Genomic DNA, 21,063 nt, shown 5'->3' on the forward strand with positions numbered 1-21,063 from the left:
GGGTGACTGTCCTAATTATTTTGGTTCCCCTCCCCCAAGTTGTTCTAACGAAAATGCTAGTTGTGCTTTTGAGTTTGATAGGGACAATGACATGACAAGTGAAGGACAAAGTGCCGGATATGAAGGCATCATGGCAATGCTCCAAACATACTTAGATCGAGAAGCTAAAATGGAGGAAGAGCGAAAACTCGTCCAACAATCCGTTTTATAAAATGGAGAAGCTATGAGAAGAATGAATGATTCATTTGAGGATGCCAATTCCTCAATTGTCATGGAAGTGTCGACTCCTCAAAATGAAATGGTTGAAGAAGAGATTTCAAGTTTACAAGATGAGCCCGAAAATTCTTGTGACCACAACGAAAGTTGTGAAATTGAAGAAATGGTTCAACTTGAAGAAGAGCAAAATATTAATGAAGAAATCTCCAATTCTCAAAAAGAAGAAGTTGAGGAAATTTTGAAAAGCATAATGGGGAGGAATCAAAGCTATGGGCAAGTCTTGACCAAATTGTGGGAAGAAGTTCAACATGGAGATGATGAAACTATCCAAAAGGTATATCTCACCATGGATGGACTTTTACAAGAGTTGGACGACTCTCACAATGAAGAAAAACTTGACAAGATGGAAATTGTGAGCCAAGATTTGCTAATGAATCAAGCTCAACAACTTGAAGCCTATGGGGATCACCGTGAAGGCATTTCACGTATGATGGAGGAATTTTTAAAAATCCATGTTGAGCAAAGTCAAGAAATGGAGCTACTTGAAATTGCTATCCGGAAATTGGAGGCCGAATTTAATGCAAAGATTGAAGCATGTAATGTTCAATATCAAAGGGCCATGGATTATAATTTTAAGTTGGTTTCCAATGAAAAAGTGGTTAAGATTGATTTTCAAGAGCTAATGATGAATTGCCAACCGACCAATCCAAAAATAATGCAAGATGCCGAGATTGAAGAAATGATACTAGAGTTGCATAAAAAAATCCATGAAATGGTTTTTGAAGACTCTAGTTCATTTTTGGGTGAGGATGTCAAAAATGAAGCGAATTTGAAATTGAAGCGCATTGGACCTCATTCTAGCCATTTTTCAACGTTGTGCTTGGTGAATGATATGGAAGTTGAACCAACCAAGCCTATGGAGAATTTTGGAGATGAAAATCAAAGCGTTTTCATTTTGAAGTTTGCTATGCCAAGAAGACAAAATGACATGCCTCACTTACGGGCCAAGAAGTGCAAAATGCGATACCCGAGAGTTGGCCTCTTTGCTTTTCTACCACCGCCCCATGAGCGTCATCATAATCTTGATTCAAAGTTGGGGCACAAATTCATATCTTTCAAATGGAGGGAAAAGTGGTAAAGGTAACCGTCGTGTCGCGACGTTAACTTAAGCGCTTGGTGGGAGGCAACCCATCGTTTTAAAAAAAAATTTAAATCATTTTTGAAATTTTATTTTTTAGAATAGTTTAGTTTATGATTTTTGACTAATCTGCAAAGTTTCAGAATTTTCGGAGTTGTTTTGAGCATGTCGGATATCCGGACAGCCCCCAAACCAGTAAAAGCTGGAAAAAAAAATCTGGTGGCATAACCTGCGAATCGCAAGTCATACCTGCGAGTCGCAGGTCAGGTCGCAAGTTGTGACAGAAAAAAAATATATTTGTTCAGCGCGAACGCGCCACATGAATGCGCAGTTCCCAGGCATACAACACAGAAGAAAAAGGGGGCATAACCCCCATTTCCCTCACTTTTCTCTCATTTTTCTCTCAAACCCAACTTCAAATTTTAAGAAAAATTCTTCAACTTGCAACCACAAGGTATGTTCTCCCATTCTCTTATCCATAGGGTTGTTTTTATCATCTTTTCATGTTAGAAATTGTGAATCAAAATTTTGATTTTCACTTGCTTAAGCATAAAAATTTGATGAAATTGTTGAATTTCCTGTTATGTAAATTGTTGTTAGTTGTTGAGTGATGTAAGTGGAGAGTTGGGTGTTGATATGTGAAAAAGATGGGGCAAAATACGTGCTTAAAATCATTGAATCGAAGCCCCAAAATTCATGCCCATAACCTGTTTGTGAAAATGCGCTCTGAAAATCTGAACCGACTCAGCGCGATCGCGCTGATACACTGCGCGAATGCGCTGCAAAGATTAATCAAAATGGCGCGAACGCGCCCCTTTGTTGCGCGATCGCTCTGAAGAAAAGAACTGAAATGGCGCGGACGCGCCCCTTTGTTACGCGATCGCGCTGAAGGAAAACAGGCAGTGCACAAACAGAATGCTCGCACAGAGCTGCTAAAAACTTTGGTGACCAATTTCCTTGACCTAATTGCCTCATTATACATCGTTTTAGGTGTTCATATGTATTGCGTTTGTTTTGTAGGTACTTAAGCTTGAAAAATGGCTTCATCATCCAATGTTGCCCAAGTGCCCTTGATTCAATACTACGATACCACCACCTTTCAGTCAGCAAGATGTTCGAAGCTCTATGATAGACTGCTGGGAAAGAGCTTCATCGAAGAAAGGGGCATCGTAACAGAAATTTTGGAAGAAAAGATGGCCGAATTCTATGAAAGGCTGGTAACAAGCAGATGGATACGCTTTGCGGATGAACCAATAAAGGCAAATTATACCCTTGTGCGGCAATTCTACGCAAATGCTGCAGAGGCAGACATTACAAATCGGGCAATTATCATAGTCAGAGGCGTAGATGTCCTGTGCAATGCTTCTCGAATCAATGCCTACTATAATCTGCAGGATGGTGACAATAGTGAGATGGCGCAGAGGTACGAACAAATGAAGCAATAATGGTTTGTGACCCACCTTCATGGCGGGGAGCAACCAAAATGGTTGACCACAATGCAAAGGGAGATTGACTCCGCAGAATTCACTGCTGAGGCCAAAACTTGGCTCGATATTGTGACATCTAGGGTGCTGCCTTCTAAACATGATTCAAAGGTGCCCCTTGAGAGGGCAAAATTAATTTGTGCTGTGATGGAAGGATTTCCTGTTGACGTGGGGAGGCTCATTATGCGAGAAATTCGGGAGGTGGTGCTTGAAAGGACTAAGAGTCTATTATTCCCGTCGTTGATCACTTATTTGTGCTACACTGATGGGGTGCCCACAAGGCCAGGTGACAAAGAAAAGGGGCCCGGTGGACCGATTCATCCATTGAAGAAGAGAGGGCTCAGTAATGTGCAGAAGAAAAGGAGGATTGATGTAGTAGCCCCGTTATTTGGGCAGTTCACCTCTATTGCATCAGATTCGACTGGTGAGACACCTGCTCCTCCTACGGCTATACAACTCTTGCCACCACTGCAAGATGCCACCAGGCTTTTTCAGTATATCTCCACCCAGGTCCATGGGGTGGACAATCGAATTCAACAGCTAGTGGCTAGTCTCCCGTCGGGCCCATGTGGAGAGGGCACATCTACAGCTCCTTCTGGTCCTGGTGGTCCGACATTAGCAGGTGTGGTGGAGGAACTGAAGCATATAAATAAAAAGCAGGGTAAGATGGAGAGGAGGCAGAAAAAGGCAAGAGAGCACGCCAAAAAGAAAAGCAAGTTTTTCAACAAGATGATGAGCATTCTGAGGAGTGTATGCGGAGCACAGCATGAGGAGGAGGAAAACGAGGAAGATTTTGTCCTGCCAGAGCCTAGTAGCTCCAGTTCTGAGGGTGAGCAGAGATGACCATAGCACTCAGTGCTAGCAGGTATGCCTAAGATATTTTGTATGCTTATGTGATGCAGTGAGGACACTGCAACTTTTTTAGTTGGGGGTGGCTATCTGGTATTGTTGTACTGTAAATATGTGTTTAGGAACCCCTTCGGCTTTTCTTTGCCAGAGTTCCTTTCCTGAGGGGGGTTTTATTTTGTTGAAACTAGCATGTTTAGGATGTTGCTTAGGTTGAGTAGAGTAATTTTGGCTTATTTGGTATTACTTTGTAACTGATGGCATGTATTGTGGTTTGTTGGAAATTTCGGACCCCTCGAAATTTTGAAAAATGCATACTTGGAACAATATCGAGTAACATGATTGATTCTTTATATGACATTATGATTATTGGGGTATTGTGTGTGATAAATGACTACTTAGGAGGTCACAAGTGTAAAAATAATTGTCCTTATGCCAATGTGTGTGTGAGCTGTTAGTTTGATTCTGTTTATGCTTGTATAATCTAGAACTTGCCCGGTTGGTCTTGTATGAAATCCGAAAGTTAGTTTGGTTGTGAGATGATCTTAGGCTTTCTTTGTGTAAATAGTCACTTTGCCTAAATAAGCCTTACCAAAAGTTTCAAATACCCCTAGTTTCCCTTTTTGAGCCTTTTGACCTTTTTCTTGGCTAGCCAATTATGAAACCTTACCCTTTGTGCAATTAATCCTTCTTCGCACCCGTTCCCTCTTTGATGCTACTAGTTAGATGAGGCAAAATGCCTAAGTTGGGGGTGAATTAAATGTGGAGTAGATGTTAAAAACATAAGTTGGGGGTGGTGGAGTTTGCTAGTGGAGATTCGATGTGGTAGTTGCGTATATATATATATATATATATATAAATCATCAGAAAATTGTAACACAAAAAGATTTGTAAGTTGGTTAGGAGTAAAACCACATCGAGGTCTAAACTTTAAAGGAAATAAAGGGGTTGGAAAGAAAAGAGGCGAATAAAGGTGAAGAGATGTTGTAGTGTCAAGGAGGGTGAGTCACTAATATCCGAAAAAGTATCCTACCTGTCCCTAAGCCTACATTACAAGCCGAAACAAGTCCTAATGTGATCACAACCGAACGAGCCTAGGATGAGAACATAGAAAATAAGGGCAAGCCTATGGTATTTGCATGTGTAGATATGAATTTCTTTGTGAGTGTTTCTCCCTTTTCTTTCATCTTCGTCCCATTCTTGTTGTATATATGTGTGTTGGGATATTCTTTGGTCTATGTGAGGGCATAAGGATGAGAATTGAGAAAAATAAAGTGACCGCCTAAAGTAGCGTTTGTGTGCATCATAATATGTTCGATAATGTAATGTCATGCATTGAAGCTTCATTGTTAGTTGTAGTGTTCCTGAGTTGTGTATATTGCTTTAAAATAGAAAATTGGGATGGTCCTTGGAAGAAAATGATGCATGCCGGTAGTTCAGAATCAAAACCAATGTAGACATTGTTACTCTATGATATCAAGGTGTTAGATTGAGTCGTTGTTTTGTATGGCTTGCTTGAGGACAAGCAAATACTTTAAGTTGGGGGTTATGATGAGGCATGATTTTACGCTAAAATCGACGCCTTTCGGCTATAAGTTTTACTTGTTTTTAAGCAAGTCTATATTATTTTACGTGGTTTTAGTATGTTTCAGGTAAAACGAGGTCCCTAGAGCCTAAGTGTGGAAAACAAGCAAAAAAAGAGAAAAAAAGCTGCAAAACTGGAAAAAATTGGACATTCTGGAATTTTTGGTGAAAAATTGCTCTGCGCGATCACGCAGAAAAGTCACGCGATCGCGCCCACGCGCGTCAGTGACACTGCGCGTTCGCGGTCGATGGTCACGCGATCACGCTGAAGAAAATAAATAATTTCACGCCATCGCGCAGAAACGTGACGCGATCGCGTTGAACATTTTTTGGCTCAGTCCGAGCAGAACTTGGGCTTTGACGATTTCTGCTATTCCAGTTCACTTAAAAGGCCAACTAGGGTTTGTTAAACACATCTTTGGCCATTTTTCTTACAAGCTTGGAGGCTAGGGTTTTTTCTACACCATTGGAGGAGAAGATTGGAAGCACTTCAATGAGATATTTGTTAATCCTTTCTTCAGTTCCTTGTTTTGTATTGTATATCTAAGTGTGTAGCTTTCTATTCCATTACTTGAATCTTGTTTATGAAAATATTCTTGATTGAAGTTTGGTTTGAAACTCTTGTTATGCTTATGTATTGACTGATTTTTATTCCTAATGAAGTGGGTTATTGTTTCTTTAATTGATCTCGTTCTTGAATGTTTCCAAAGGGATTAGCTAACCCTAGGACTCACCCATTTACTTTGATTGAGCTCGGAAGAGGAAATCTAGGTTGGGAAAGATTGATTAACAAGAATTTGGATCATTAAACCCATCTAATAACTTGAGCTCGGAAGAGGATAGTTACTTGAGGTTAAATTGATTGTGCCTAGTATCACACTCTAAGGCTTGGAAAAGCTTAGAGTGAAATTCATTGATTTGGTTGGAAGACTTTCAATGAGAGTTTAGAAATCATTATCTATTAACATAAACCCGCTCTTAGTTGTAAAATCGCGAAATACATTGGATCGTTACTTGAGTGTAATTTCCTTTGTATCCAAACTTGTGGCCATTGATCATTTTACTTGCTTGTTAAGTTAGTTTACATTTCCGCATTAGTTATAATTTTCTCAAACAAAACCAAAATATTATCTATCGTTTGGCTTTAGCTTAGTTGGTGAAAGTTCCTTACTTTCTTAATTGCCTAGCATATTGTTGCCTGTGGGATCGATCCCGACTCATAGTTGGGTAAATTATATTGCATACGACCGTGTACACTTTCTCTTTGAGGAGTGCATTTTGGACGTTATCAGACAACACAGTCAGTAAGAGCATGGAGAATGGAAATTTGTTGACTTGAAATGCTCCAATATATGGCAACAACAATTATTACACAAAATTAGAAATATAATATCTCTTACGAAGCACATAATATTATATGACGGTTATTCTCTTTAGCATTCAGATTTCACCAAATAAGCGTAGGTAGAACAATTTAAACATAATATATACAATTGAAATGAAATTAAAAAAAAATATTAGCTTGTCATTCTACTATTGAATTTATTTGCACATGAGAATCTTCTGGTCCATCCCTTTACTCCTCTCCTTAAGTTTTCTTGTTGAGCCCTTCAACGAAATCTGGTGATTGTTAAGAGCATAACTTGTTTAGTTCCGTATATATTTTTAAGTGGAGTTAGACAGCTATCTTTCTCTTGAATAACTTTAATTTATGCAACTTTTCCATTTAAGTTTGAGTAACAATGTAAGTAACTTGACAGAATCTTCGAGAAAGGATGAGTTTATTATCAATTTTAAGACAATGTATGTAATAAGATTGAATTTTAATTAAGAGATAGTTGTTTAGATAAAGTTTTTGAATTTTAATTGAAAGGTAAAGTTTTCAATATATGTAGTTATTTTTTAGGATTTTATCAAAGTTGATAGCCTACTCTAATCTCAATTGTTCGATTGTGATATAAAAAAATTGGCAATTGTAATAACTAATAACTACTTATAATTTAAATTATCAATTTAATATTTAAACTATTTTTTAATGATAAACATAAATTTTCGTATTTGACATATTATAGAACCCAAGAATCTATAGAATTCTTCTCCACGTAATCTGATGTTCAATCTGAATTTGAATTTGATTTGAAAATTTAATAATTTTGAATTTGAGTTGAAGATTACATATTGTCACGACCCATTTTTTCCTAAGTCATGCGGGCACCTACCTTTTTCAAGTCGGTTGGCGAACCCTTAACTCAACATTCACAAATAAGAGAAAATAGCGAAATAAGTAAAATAGCGTAAGTCTCACAATCATAATATAAAAAAAAATGCAGAAGTAAATGAAATCCACCCCAGTATCTGGTCTAGTCAGACAAGAGCATCTAATTAAATACTACAAGTCTGAATCATAATAATACATAGTAGCCTCAAAGATCATGTCTCAGAATGAAAATAAAGACATAATTATAAAAAGAGTCTTCGGGCAGCGAATGTCCTCATGCTCACCCTGAAGGACTCGAATCAGCAATCCTCGAATATTAGCCACGAAGAGTAGAAGTCGATCTCAACTGGTACTCTGCATTCATAAAAGAATGCAGCAAGTGCAGGTCAGTACAAACAACAAGTACTGGTAGGTATCATAGGCCGACTAAGACTAGCTAACGTATATAAAGACAACAAGCAAGATAAACACATAAACCAACAAGTACAAGTCAACATGAATCCATATCCACAGAACAAGTCATCTTTTATGTTATAGCATCTAAACCCAATTGTGCCAAGTCTCAGTATAATCAATCCGAATCAATACATCACAGTAGTATCAAACCAATCAACATGAACCAAGATACAATGCAATGCAATAGTGTATGTAGGCTGAATGCAATGCATATGTAGCTTTGTACAACATGTCCCGGATGGAGTAACTCCACGTCTCGGTGATCAAGACCCATGGGGGACCCGCGAATTCCATGTACCACTCGTTTCGAAATATAACCTCGGATCACGAGCACACTCTCACGATCCCGTCAAAGACCTCGGGCATCGGACACTCCATCGTTCCCGGCAAGAAATCTCGGGCAACAAACACTCATCTCTCTTTTACGCTCTCCGGCAAAGACCTCGGAGGCTACACTCTCTCACATATCATCATTAGTTCCATAACCATGCATATATCAATGTATCATGAAAATGCATATGAGTATGATGAAATGTAATGTTAACAACTAATTCAATCCAAAACGGTACCACACATGGCATACAAGTAATATCAGCAATAAGGCTACACAATAAGCCACAATGGAATCACCATTCTCATCTCAATATCAATCAAGTAAAGTACCGCAATATCATGGCTATGATCTATCACTAGTCACAATTACCAATATCTCAACGTGTCAACGAGCCAACAAGTAAATGGATCAAGATGAGTTAGCAATACAACGAGGGGGCTAGCCCCCAAATCATACAACAATGCTCAACCTAAGACAATATCCATCCCAACTTCGCACCCGAAGGCTTACATGCATTCTCCAACAATATCATCTAAACATATGCTTTGCTAATCGAAGTCTCACCATAAGGTAAACCGTAACCTACCTCAAAGTCGAGCCAACGAACTCACAAAGTCGTCTTTCCTTTCCTGAGCGTCTCTGAATGTTCCCTATCTTCTCGTAGTTCAGAAATTTCACATTAGCAGACTTTTACTCTACTTTCTCGTTCCATTCCATAAACAAACCAACCTTCTACCTCTCTTTATCCACAATCGGGCAAGCAAAATTACTAAGCAAAGAAACCAATTATCAATCCATTTCCTCTCTTAATGCCGCTAACAAAGCACAAACAATTTGTTTCAACAACGGTTTCTTACTGAACCAACAGACATAATTATCCTAATGCTTAAATGACCTGATGCGTATAACCCCTTCATTTTCCCTAGACTTGCTACAGAAAACGTCAACACAAAAAAAAAAAAAAAAAAAAAAAAAAAAAAACCAGCATCCATTCTGTTTCCGTAGATCCTTTTTAACATTAAGTCATACCCATTTAGAGGAAACGTGAGGAGTATTGTGGATTTGGTCACTAAATTAGTCCAAAAGAAGTGAAATTTATAAACTGGGCATATATACGTTCAATGCCCAGTGATTTCTCTACATCAAATATTGTGGAAGCCAAACTTTTTCATTTAAATACATCCATTCTAATCATTTGGTCATCATTAAACCATAATAGATATCTACAAATTTATTTCCCAACTTAAAGGAACCAAGCACCAGCAATTTCTTTCCGATTAATATTAGGTATTAATTTCATTCTAGTAGCAAATATAATAATAATAATAATAATAATAATAATAATAATAATAATAATAATAATAATAATAATAATAATAATAATAATAATAATCAGTGGCAATAGAGATATTTCATCGCAATAAATTCAAGTCAAACTAAAGCTTTTAACCAGATTCTTACCTAAGGCACTCAATTTCTCCTCTTCGTCGTAGGTTTTGAGTAGATGTCTCAAGGTTTTTGTGCTAATACTAAAAAAATGTCCAAACCTATTAACTTAAATCATTCTTGTATATGGGCCGTGTAACCTATGGTGTTAAAAGAGTTGTGGACTTGGCCCATTAATTACTAACTAAACAATTGTCCAAAATAATCGTTTTACTAAGCCACTATGTATAAGTTAGCAATTGACCCACTTAGTCAATTACATTATTCATCAATTTATACTTTAAAATATAGTCATTCCATCAAATACTTTATTTATCAACTTGTACCTTATATGGGTGAAACTCATATTCCTATGAATAAACTACTCACACACATTAAATAAATATATTTCAAAATTTTCCCGCCAATTAAATCATCGTGCAACCGATTTTTGCAAGTCAAGAATACCTTTTAAAACTACGGAAAGGGTATATTAGGGAAAAGAAGTCAAAAGCTCAAAACGACCAAACGGGTCGTTATACATATATTCTTAAATTCTTAAACCTATAATTCAGAAGTCTGCTTCATTATCATAACGACAAAGACTTTTAACAATTTGGTGATTGTTAAGAGCATAAATTGTTTAGTTCCATATATATTTTTAAGTAGAGTTAGGCAGGTATCTTTCTCTTGAATAACTTTAATTTATGCAATTTTTCCATTTAACTGTGAGGAACAATGTAAGTAAGTTGATAGAAACTTCGAGAAAGGATGAGTTTATTATGAAAGTTTAAATTTTAAGCAAAAAAAATAAAAAATAATAAAGAAACCATAATTATTATGTACATTATAATCACAATCACTAAATGAAGAAAAAAAAGAAGGAGAACGTACCTTTGCATAAAAGTCACAAATAGACATTATAGTCACCGTAATCACAATCTGCATGTAGGAGAATAAGTATTTTTTGCAAAATTCAAATTATTTAAGGCAAAGAGTAATATTTTTTTCTCATTCTCTTCACAAATTCGGCTAGTTTCTCTTCACAAATTCGGCTGGTTTCTACAACCAAACACAATAAATATAATTTATTGCAACGGCTACAAATACTATATCATAATTCAGGCACTTACGTAGCCTTGCATTAAGAATGGCCCCTTAGAAAGGAAGTACGAATTCATAAAACGAATTTGACTAAATTAACGAAGCCTAAATATCTCTAATAGAATGAAGGTGAGTGCTTGTTAATTCCTTAGCTTATACCATGATATGCCTAATCTTAGAAACAAACCTTTATTGTTGGCTGAATACATTTCTTGTAAGTCTTCACCAAAAAAACCAAGGTTGAACATGTAATTGGATCTTAAATAGTAACTGAAAGAAGCTCAACTTATAAATAAATGATTTATATTTCAATTTAAATTCAAACTGTTGATAAGAATGCTAATGATATTTATCTTCATTTAAATTCGTACAGATCTATTGTTCAATTCAAATTCGAATTAGAGAAAACTTTTAGGCCGAGCAAACTTGATATGTTTTGTTAATTCAAAAACTTATCTTTGAATTCAAATTAAAATGATTTATTTCATCTCAAATTTAAAAAGTTTTATTTTTCAAAATCAAATAATCTTTTTCCCTTCTGTTAATTACTTTCAAATAAAACTTTTCAAATTTGAGATGAAATAAATCATTTTTAATTTGAATTCAAATATAAGTTTTTGAATCAAATCCTAAAAAGTAACTACATATATTTAAAACTTTACCTGTCAATTAAAATTCAAAAATACATTGTTATTAACTTGACACTTGGCTTAACCACATTGCTTGTATCTCTCCTATTTTATATATATATATATATATATAAGTCGGTTCGGCCCAAATATAAGTAGCCGGCCCACTTTCATTGTAAAGACAGTTTTAGTTGAATGAAAATATCTGGAAAATTTCCACACTTTCTCTCTCTAGTTTTCTCTCAACCAACTTCAACCTTAGTCTATATTTCACTAAAACTCGTTCAAATCGCTAAGTTTTCATGGTATCAGAGCAGAATAATGGATTTCATTTCCCTTGTAACCATGGTCATGCTACACAAAGAAAGAAGAACTAGGTAAGAAATCCATCAATCGAGATACATGTTCTCGCTAACAACCACAAAATGTAGAAAACTAAAACACGAAACAAGAGTGTTACTACCGGCTCCACGGATATTTGATAAGATGAGGGTTTGAAAGAAGTAGTATCTATCCAAGGCAGCAGCCAAAAAAGATCTTTGTTCAATAGGTAAAGAAGTTCGATAGGGCTACTTGGTATTGCAATGAGATGGAATTGAACAAAGTGAAATTAATACAATGATTCAATATAACTGACCCCAAATAATTTGAACTTGAGGTGTGATTAGTAGATTGATTAGTAAGGATATCATGCCAAAAGTTATCACTGATCGCAAAGGCACAACTTTATTTCTAAGTTCTAAGCAAGCTTATCAAGCAAGTATCATGTTCGACATGGCTCTTACATCTCTCTCCCCCAAAAACACACACACACATCATGTTTTTCCTGGCAATCGAACCCAAGAGTTTCGCTATGATACCACTTGTTAGGATTAGGCGCTTCCTATCATAATCTGTAAATGCTTATTAATTATCAACAAATGAAACAGAGCTAAGATAAGTACTCTTTATTCCAATCTGAATATCGAAGAATTGAGACTAACAACAAATACTCATCTGCATGAATCACAATACTAAACAAGGAGATGAAAATTTACATCTCAATTGTTTCCATGCCCAATGAAAAACTGTTTCAGTTCCACAAAGAGCTAGGGGTTTCTTGAACATTTTGCATGTAACCATGCATGTTTGGATTTTGACTTGTTGTCGGTAATAATTCCAGTGCATCAAATTATATCAGTCCAGCATGCATGTTTGGATTTTGACTTCTTGTTGGCAATAAGTCATGTCCATCAAAATCGATCAGTCCAAAATGCATGTTTGGATTTTGACTTCTTGTTGGTAATAACTCCAGTGCATCAAAATCTTTCAGTCCAGATTCAATTATGTAGTCCCGTAAATGTAGTTGGGATTCCATATCATTGCTGCAAGATGGTCCATAAATCAATTCCTTCATCTTGTCACACAAAGTTGTAGCTCTAAATTCCATTGTTGAACTTCTGTTGATCTGCACCTAAATAGATCAAACATTAAATGTAAGTTTAAACGAATCTAGTTTGATTTGCAAGAAGTTGACACTTGACAACTTATGGTTTTTCTAGCACAGCGGAAGTCATTTCTTGAAAAATCATTATTTAATTAGCACTTCCTCTATCCCAATTTATGTGAAGGGATTCAGAGTACCAGGGTTAATAGACTTAATGTTGATTCTGAATTTGGTTATAAATTCTTCAATTTTTAGAAACAAAACTACATATTTGAAAACTGCAAGAAAAGAAATACAAGTCAACTTTGGTAGTGAGTCAAAATATTTAAAAAAAAACGCTTAAGAAAATAGTAGAAGGGAATATTAAAGATTAACATTAGTTTTAGTAAACAAGATAATATCTGATGATCTGTTTTAGTCTAGATATGAGTTAATAGTGAAGGAATTTTACTTCCATCCGAAGGTTATGGAAGTTGTTTTCTCCCTTTTGGTGGAAAGTATTATCATGAATAATATTTCAGCCAACAAAACATCAAAAATGAGGGATTCCATCCGAAGGTTACGGAAGTTGTTTTCTCCCTTTTGGTGGAAAGTATTATTGTGAATAATATTTCAGTCAACAAAACATCAAAAATGAGGGATTCCATCCGAAGGTTACGGAAGTTGTTTTCTCCCTTTTGATGGAAAGTATTATTGTGAATAATATTTCAGTCAACAAAACATCAAAAATGAGGGATTCATTTGTCTATAAATATTTATTCAAAATTTTAAATGAGTGTTTGTCTATCAAATTAGTTGATTATTTCAACTTCAAATTTGCAATATGAAATTTGAAGCTTGAACTGCGTGAAGTTTTAGGAGTTTTTCAAGTTTTTACTCACAAAATTTCAACTGAAATCTCATGCACAAAGACAACTTTATATACCAGGGTTGCTGGCAAGAGCTATAGCAGCTTACCGTGCAATTGATTCTGAAACATATGCCCTTTTTCAACTTTACTATAAATACTACTTTTTTTCAAATATCAACAGATTCTATATGTCCAAGCTCCAGCTTATTTTTAGAATGTTTCCAAAAAATGTTTTCCATTATTACCATACATACCCTTATAATACCATCATTACCTTAGTTTCATGAGAAATTTGCAGTGTAGAGTTTCCATTGAGTTGAAAGCTGGTATACACAACTTCAACATCTTCCTCATGGCATAATCGAATGATGTTATTAAAAGTGGCTAAATTATCAAGGCAAGTTATCAGAACCACGATCATGTTTGGGGCCATTTCGTGGAATTCGATCTGAGGGGGTGACTTAGTTGTCTTTGTGGCCATTTTCAATTGTTCCAAGCGGTTCTTCTTCTTCTTCTCCAATTTCTTATCTAACCTAGCTATGTACTTCTCTGCTGCATGTACTTGATCAGGCGCCGCCACTGTGTCCTGCAACACTCAAATTGTAAATGATGCATATAGGAGAAATATACATGCATGTAGATCGTCAATCTAGGATTTGATGTTTAGGGTTATGGATTCTAGTTCTTTTTGAGTTGCTAGCTAGGTCCTAAACAAATAAAAAGTTAAGAAAAATACTGGATTTTTTAAGCTTTATGGGTTCAACTATTAAGGTTGTTAGCATTAAACTCAGCTCAAATCCAAGTGGGTGGAAGTGGGTTCATCCGAACCCCCTTCGACGCAAAATTACACTATATATACAAGATTAATTATTGTTTATATATATATATATATATATATGTACGAAATCAATCCGTGATCTGTATTGATGTATGAAAGTCAATATATACAAAGTAGGTATCGCACTATCAGCATAATACTAGGCTAAATTATAGGACATAATTATTATACCTAAGGAAGAGAATATTTACAATATTTACGTAGACTATTACATAGTCTATCACACCCCCGCAGTCGAAGCGGAAGGTTGTCATACGCTTAGACTGTCCCTGAAATCATCAAAGAGCTCGCGCGGAAGACCTTTAGTGAAGATGTCTGCGATCTGGTAACGGGACGGGATGTGAAGAACACGAACTTCTCCACGGGTAACTTTCTCACGTACGAAATGTATGTCCATCTCAATATGTTTAGTGTGTTGGTGCTGAACTGGGTTACCTGATAGGTATATGGCACTAACATTATCACAATAAACCAATGTAGCTATCCGATGGGATAACGGAGTTCCAAAAGAAGGTTGCGAAGCCAACAGGACTCAGAGACGACATTAGCGACGCCACAGTATTCGGCCTCGGCACTGGACTTAGACATAGTAGGTTGCCGTTTGGATGACTATGAGAGGAGATTATCACCAAGGAAAACACAGTAACCGGATGTGGATCGGCGAGTGTTCGGACAACCACCCCAATCTGCATCTGTATAAGAAACAAGAGAGGCAATGGAGAATTTGTACAGATGGATACCAAACTCAATAGTACCTTGAATGTATCGGATTATGCGTTTAAGAGCATGCATATGTGCAACCTTTGGATCATGCATGTGAAGGCATACTTGTTGAACCGCATAGGAGATGTCTGGTCTTGTGAATGTAAGGTACTGCAACGTGCCGGCCAACTTACGATATTGTGTAGGATCATCGCAAGAAGGCCCGGCCGTGGCACCAAGTTTGGCTTTGGTGTCGACCAGTGTCTGACTCGGCTTACAGGCAGTCATGCCCGCACGCTCTATAATATCTGCTGCATAATTGTTCTGAGAGAGAAACATGTCGTGTGAAGTCCGGGTAACAGCAATACCCAGAAAATAGCTTAAAGACCCAAATCCTTCATAGCAAATTCGGCACTAAGCAGAGACATGGTGGATTTTCTGAGGGCATCGGAGGAAGCTGTGAGAATAATATCATCAACATATAGCAGAATGTAAGCAATGTAAGAACCTCAACAATAAATAAAAAAAGAGTGATCAGATCGGCTATGTGAAAAAACAATAGTAAAGACATAGTCTGCAAAGCGTTGGAACCATGCACGGGGAGCCTGCTTAAGTCCGTACATCGATTTCTTCAAGAGACAGACATGATGGGGATGCTTTGGATCCTTAAACCCAATACGCTGATGCATATAAACAGTCTCATTAAGATTACTGTATAGAAAAGCATTCTTGACGTCCAACTAATGAATGGGCCAACAGTGTGCAAGTGCAATGCTCAAGACAGTGCGAATAGTAGCCGGTTTGACAACCGGACTGAAAGTCTCATCGCAGTCAACTCCAACCTATTGAGACCTGTCATTACAGACAAGACGGGCTTTGTGCCTCTCAAAAGAGCCATCAGATTTTTTTTATGACGAAAAATCCACAAAGAACGAATAAGATTCACATCAATGGGACGTGGAACCAACTCCCACGTCTTATTTTTAATTAGAGCATTATATTCATCAACCATGGCAGCTTTCCAATTATGGTCATTTAAAGCACCTATAGGATTTCGTGGGATAGGCGAGATGGTGGAAGTGTTTAAGTTAAACGGTTGTTTGGGCTTGAAAATCCCATGTTGGCTTCTAGTGACCAAGCGGGTGGGCTGCTGGGCAGGCACAGGTGGGGCAGTGGGGGGGAGGGGCTGCTGGGCAGTGGCCGTGCGAGTGGACTGCTGGGCAGTTGGGGGGGCTGCTGGGCAGTCACGTGTGGAACAGTAGGGGGAGGGGTTGCTGGGCAGTCACGAGTGGAGCAGTGTGGAGGAGGGGTCGGGCTGGACTGAAGGAACGACGGGTGGAGTAGGCTGTGACAGAAAATGCAGGGTGTATGAAGAAATCACATAGTCCAAAAAATCATAAGAAGTTTGGGTTGGAGAGTGCAACTTTGAGAAGGGAAATTGATTTTTCTCAAAGATGACATGCCTTGATATGATGATTTTGTTGGTGGATAAATTATAACATTTATAGCCTCTATGATTCAACGGATAGCCCAAAAATACGCACAGGGTAGATCTTGCTTGCAACTTATGAATAGTGGTAGATGGGAAAAGTGGATAGCATAGACACCCAAAAACTCGGAGATGAGAATAGGATGGGGTTCGTTGGTAGAGAACTTTCGTTGGTGATTTATACCCAAGGAACTTGGTGGGAAGTACATTAAGGAGGTATGTGGCCATTTGGAGAGCATGATGCAGGAGTGGACAAGAAGAGTGCACACTATGTTGTTAATGGATTTAATTTTTCTTTCCTCTTTGCCATTTTGAGGAGAGGTATGGGGGAAGAAAATCTGAAATTTAAACCATTGGAGGCGCAAAAAGATTGAAAATGCCCATTGGCGAGCTCCCGCCCATTATCACATTGAATGTTTTTAATGTCTCTTTCGAATTGAGTCTGTATTAATGCCATAAAAGATAGAAAAGTAGAATAAACTTGGGACTTCTTAGAGATTGGAAAATTCCAAAGAAAATTACTATAATCATCAAGAAAGAAACATAATAGCGGTGCCCATTAGAACTCAAAACAGGAGATGTCCATAAATCACAATGAATGATATCAAATGGCATAGTAGTAAATGACAATGAATCATAAAATGACAATTTAACGTGTTTCCCCAAAGGACAAGAGGTACAAAAAGAAGTTCGGGCCCTATTACATTCAATTAAGGCATTACTATGAAGAGAACTAAGGATAGCATTTCCCGGATGGCCGAGTCGGGAGTGCCACAAGCTAGGTGAGGCGGCAATGAAGGTTAATGGTGGAGTGGTCCGTTTTGTGGAAGTGATAGGATAAAATTCCTCGGTGCTCTCACATCTCATTAGGTAGCTCCCCGTCGGTAAATCCTTCATAGAAAACCCAAGAGGATCAAACTCAACAGACACATTATTGTCCTTAGTGAATTTACGTACAAAAATAAGGTTTTTGATGAGTTTTGGAGCATGCAAGACATTTTTGAGACGTAATTGGGGATTAGGTGGGGGTAGGGATGTATGACCATATCCTCGAATTGGAATAATGCTACCATTACCAACAATGATTCCAGAATTATTGCCTCAAATTAAAATAAGACATGAGAGTACCTGAGTTGGCAGTCATGTGGGAGTTGCTCTGGTGTCCATGTACCAATTATCATCCGGTTAATGCATGGACAGAGTGTGCATGGATGCCTCCACGTCTGTTGGAGTGTACCCAAAATAGGACGAACCATGCATGGAATAAGCCTGCTGAGGTCGTGGACCCGCACCGAGAATGCCGCTGCCGGGCCGTGGCGTCGTGGGACGCTGCTGCCACGGCCTTGTCGGATATGGGCAGGGGGGTAGTGGCCACTGCTGTGGCGGCCAGGCAGGCCAGTAGTAGCCCTCTGCCGGTGGCTGTCCCGTCGGCCACTGGCCGTGGCTGGTCTGTCCGCCGCTGCCGCTGCCGGATTTCCCGCGGTTGTTGTTGTTGTTGTTCCCCTTTCCCTTGTTCCTGTTGGAATTCCTGCCACGATTATTATCACGACAGTTAGTTGAATTATTGGTGCCGCCAGGTGGCGTGGAGGGAGTATTATTATCAACAAGTAGAGTCGCGTTCCTTGGCTGCGACGTCTTCGAGCTTGAGTCTAGAGCATACTTCAGACAAAGAGGGCAGCACATCCTTCTACTGGAAGGTGGTGACAAAGAGTGCATATGTATTCGGTAAGCCTGCAAGGAGGCGCAAGACCATACGTTGGTCGGACACCGGCGACTCTACATGGGCAAGCTGATCCGCGAGTGACTTCAGCCTATTATAATAGGCCATAACCCAGCCGAAATCGACCATTTTTGTGGTGGCGAATTCAGTTTCAAGATATGCTTCCCTTGAGTGCTTGTTATCTTGGAAAAGTTGAGCAACTCGATTCCAAGTCTTCTCCGCAACATTATTCGCCACGAGAATAGAGGTAAGAATATCATGGGATACGGTGGCGTATATCCATTGAAGGAACACCTTATCTAGCCGTTTCCAGAGTGGAAGATTAGCCGCCTTCGTTGCATTGTACGCGGTGAGTTCAGTGGTGTCAGTTGGTGGTATGATGTGCTCAAGTACGGAGTGGACACGGGCTAGAACTTTGAATAGTGTCGCCCATTCGTGATAATGACCAGTTTCCATGTCTAGAGTAATTGGTATTAAAGATTTCACATTCGTGACAGTTAAAGCAGAATGGAAATTTTTGTTGTCAGCCATTGAAGAGAGAAGAGGGAGGAGGAAGGGGGTGGCGGCTACGGCTAGGGTTAGGGTTAGGAGAGAGGGAGGTGGACGGCTAGCGTTTAGGATGCTAGGGTTTTTAGGAGAAACCTAGTCTAATACCATGTAGAAAATCAATCCGTGATTTGTATTGATGTATGAAAGTCAATATATACAAAGTAGGTATCGCACTATCAGCATAATACTAGTCTAAATTATAGGACATAATTACTATACATAAGGAAAAGAATATTTACAATACTTACGTAGACTATTACATAGTCTATCAATATATATATATATATATATATATATATATATATATATATATATATATATATATATATATATATATATAGTAGATGTTGAATCCCCTTGGCTTCTTCGCGTGCTTACTTTATTATAATTTGAACCCCTTAGCGAAAATCTTGGCTCCGCCACTAATTGAACCCGTCATATTTTTAAAGTTATGAGTTCATATCCATCATTTATTGCAATTTTAGTAGATTCTTATACATAAATGTATACTCTGTGCTAAAAATACTGGATTCATATAAAGTTATGAACCCACCACCCATAAACCGCATCCTCTCTGGAGGCTGGCCTCTACATGCATGCAAATAATGTTAGCTAAGAGCAAGTGATCATTATTCCTATGGGAAAACGAAAATAATTGGATGCATGCATGATCCCACTCACAAGAGTTAGATGGTGATGGAACCAGTGGCGGAGCCAGGATTTTCATCCAGGGGTTCAAAAATTCTAAAAGGTAAATATACGAAGAAGTCAAGGGGTTCAACATCTATTATATATACATAATAAAATAATTTTAACTTTAAAAATACACTGTAATTTTTCGCCGAGGGGGTTCGGATGAACCCCCTGGACATACACTGGCTCCGCCCCTGGATGGAACACTGATCTCATCTCGAGGCGGATTCAGAATTTTAGGTGGTTCAATCCTTTTTTTTTTTTTAATCATTGAACCTTTTACACTTTTAAAAGTTATGGATTCAGAATTTAGTATTAACTTTAAACTTTAGTGATTTCACACATGCATGCACAGACACATTGCTTCTGTGAATAAAAGATGTTCAAGCTCAGCTGAAACCGTACCTTCTTATATAACTAGATGTGCCACTAATTTAGAAAAAATTAGGTATCGAATGAAGCAATAGAGAGAGATTTATCAATTTTCTGAAATTTTTAGTCTGTGGATGTAAACCTAGCGGTTACCAACTTTAAAGCAATAGCAGATATAGCTTATTTTAACGCTCAGAGCTATTTTCAACTTATTTTAACCCCTGCTTATTATTAACTTTCAGGGTTGTTTTCAACCCATTTTAATCCGTGCTTATTTTAAACACTCAGGGCTATTTTCAACTCATTTTAACCCCTGCTTATTTTTAATGCTTAGGGCTATTTTCAACCAATACAAATTTTAATCCATAATACTTTTAACCTTATTTTTTCAACCATGACAAGCAATATCACTCTTTGAATGTCTCAGAAACATTCACTGGTGAAAGCTATCATATTTGGTCAGCGAAGATGAAGTTAAGCAATTTTAAAATGTGTAAGAATAATTCTCTTCCGCTTGAAAATAAAAGTTACACAATTACTTTCAAAAGATGAAATATAAAAATTGTTACTGAGAAATACTTGAAGCATGTGATAAAAAATGCAAGAAAATTGAGTTTAAGAAGAAGGAATAAAGGCTCATGTTATCGATGTGTGCAAGTTCAAAAATACTCAAAAAACAAATCCACTAGCACAAATTGCTAGATTCGAAATTAAGGAGGAACAACTTTTCTAGATTGCTGCAACAGAAGCGAGGAGTGTTTGATTTTGCATCTCACTACTAAAAAACAGGGTTTTTCAACCAAAATTTTCGACCGCATGAGGTCGCTGAAACCCATTTTTCGACCAAATTTTCGACCTCAAGGACAAGTCGCTAATTCATAGGGTGAATCTTTTTTCGACCTCATGTGGTCGAACTTTTTCGACCACACGAGGTCGAAAAAAAAATTTCTACTGACATTACGAAAATATAGTTTTCGACCTTGTGTGGTC

General features: G+C 37.6%; 1 protein-coding gene across 1 annotated transcript in view; it reads right to left on the reverse strand.

Annotated features, from left to right (window-relative positions):
• Positions 1–12,506: 12,506 nt before the first annotated feature.
• Positions 12,507–21,063, reverse strand: part of LOC132627358 (uncharacterized) — a 30,807-nt gene continuing 22,250 nt past the window's right edge. Inside the window, exons 3-5 of the mRNA XM_060342675.1 lie at positions 13,985–14,289; positions 12,704–12,887; positions 12,507–12,550 (exon numbers count right to left, since the gene is read on the reverse strand). Coding sequence (XP_060198658.1) covers positions 12,507–12,550; positions 12,704–12,887; positions 13,985–14,289 — 533 coding nt within the window. The remainder of the gene's footprint in view (positions 12,551–12,703; positions 12,888–13,984; positions 14,290–21,063) is intronic.

The sequence above is a fragment of the Lycium barbarum genome, chromosome 1 (genome assembly GCF_019175385.1).
Source record: "Lycium barbarum isolate Lr01 chromosome 1, ASM1917538v2, whole genome shotgun sequence".
Classification (NCBI taxonomy): Eukaryota; Viridiplantae; Streptophyta; class Magnoliopsida; order Solanales; family Solanaceae; genus Lycium; species Lycium barbarum.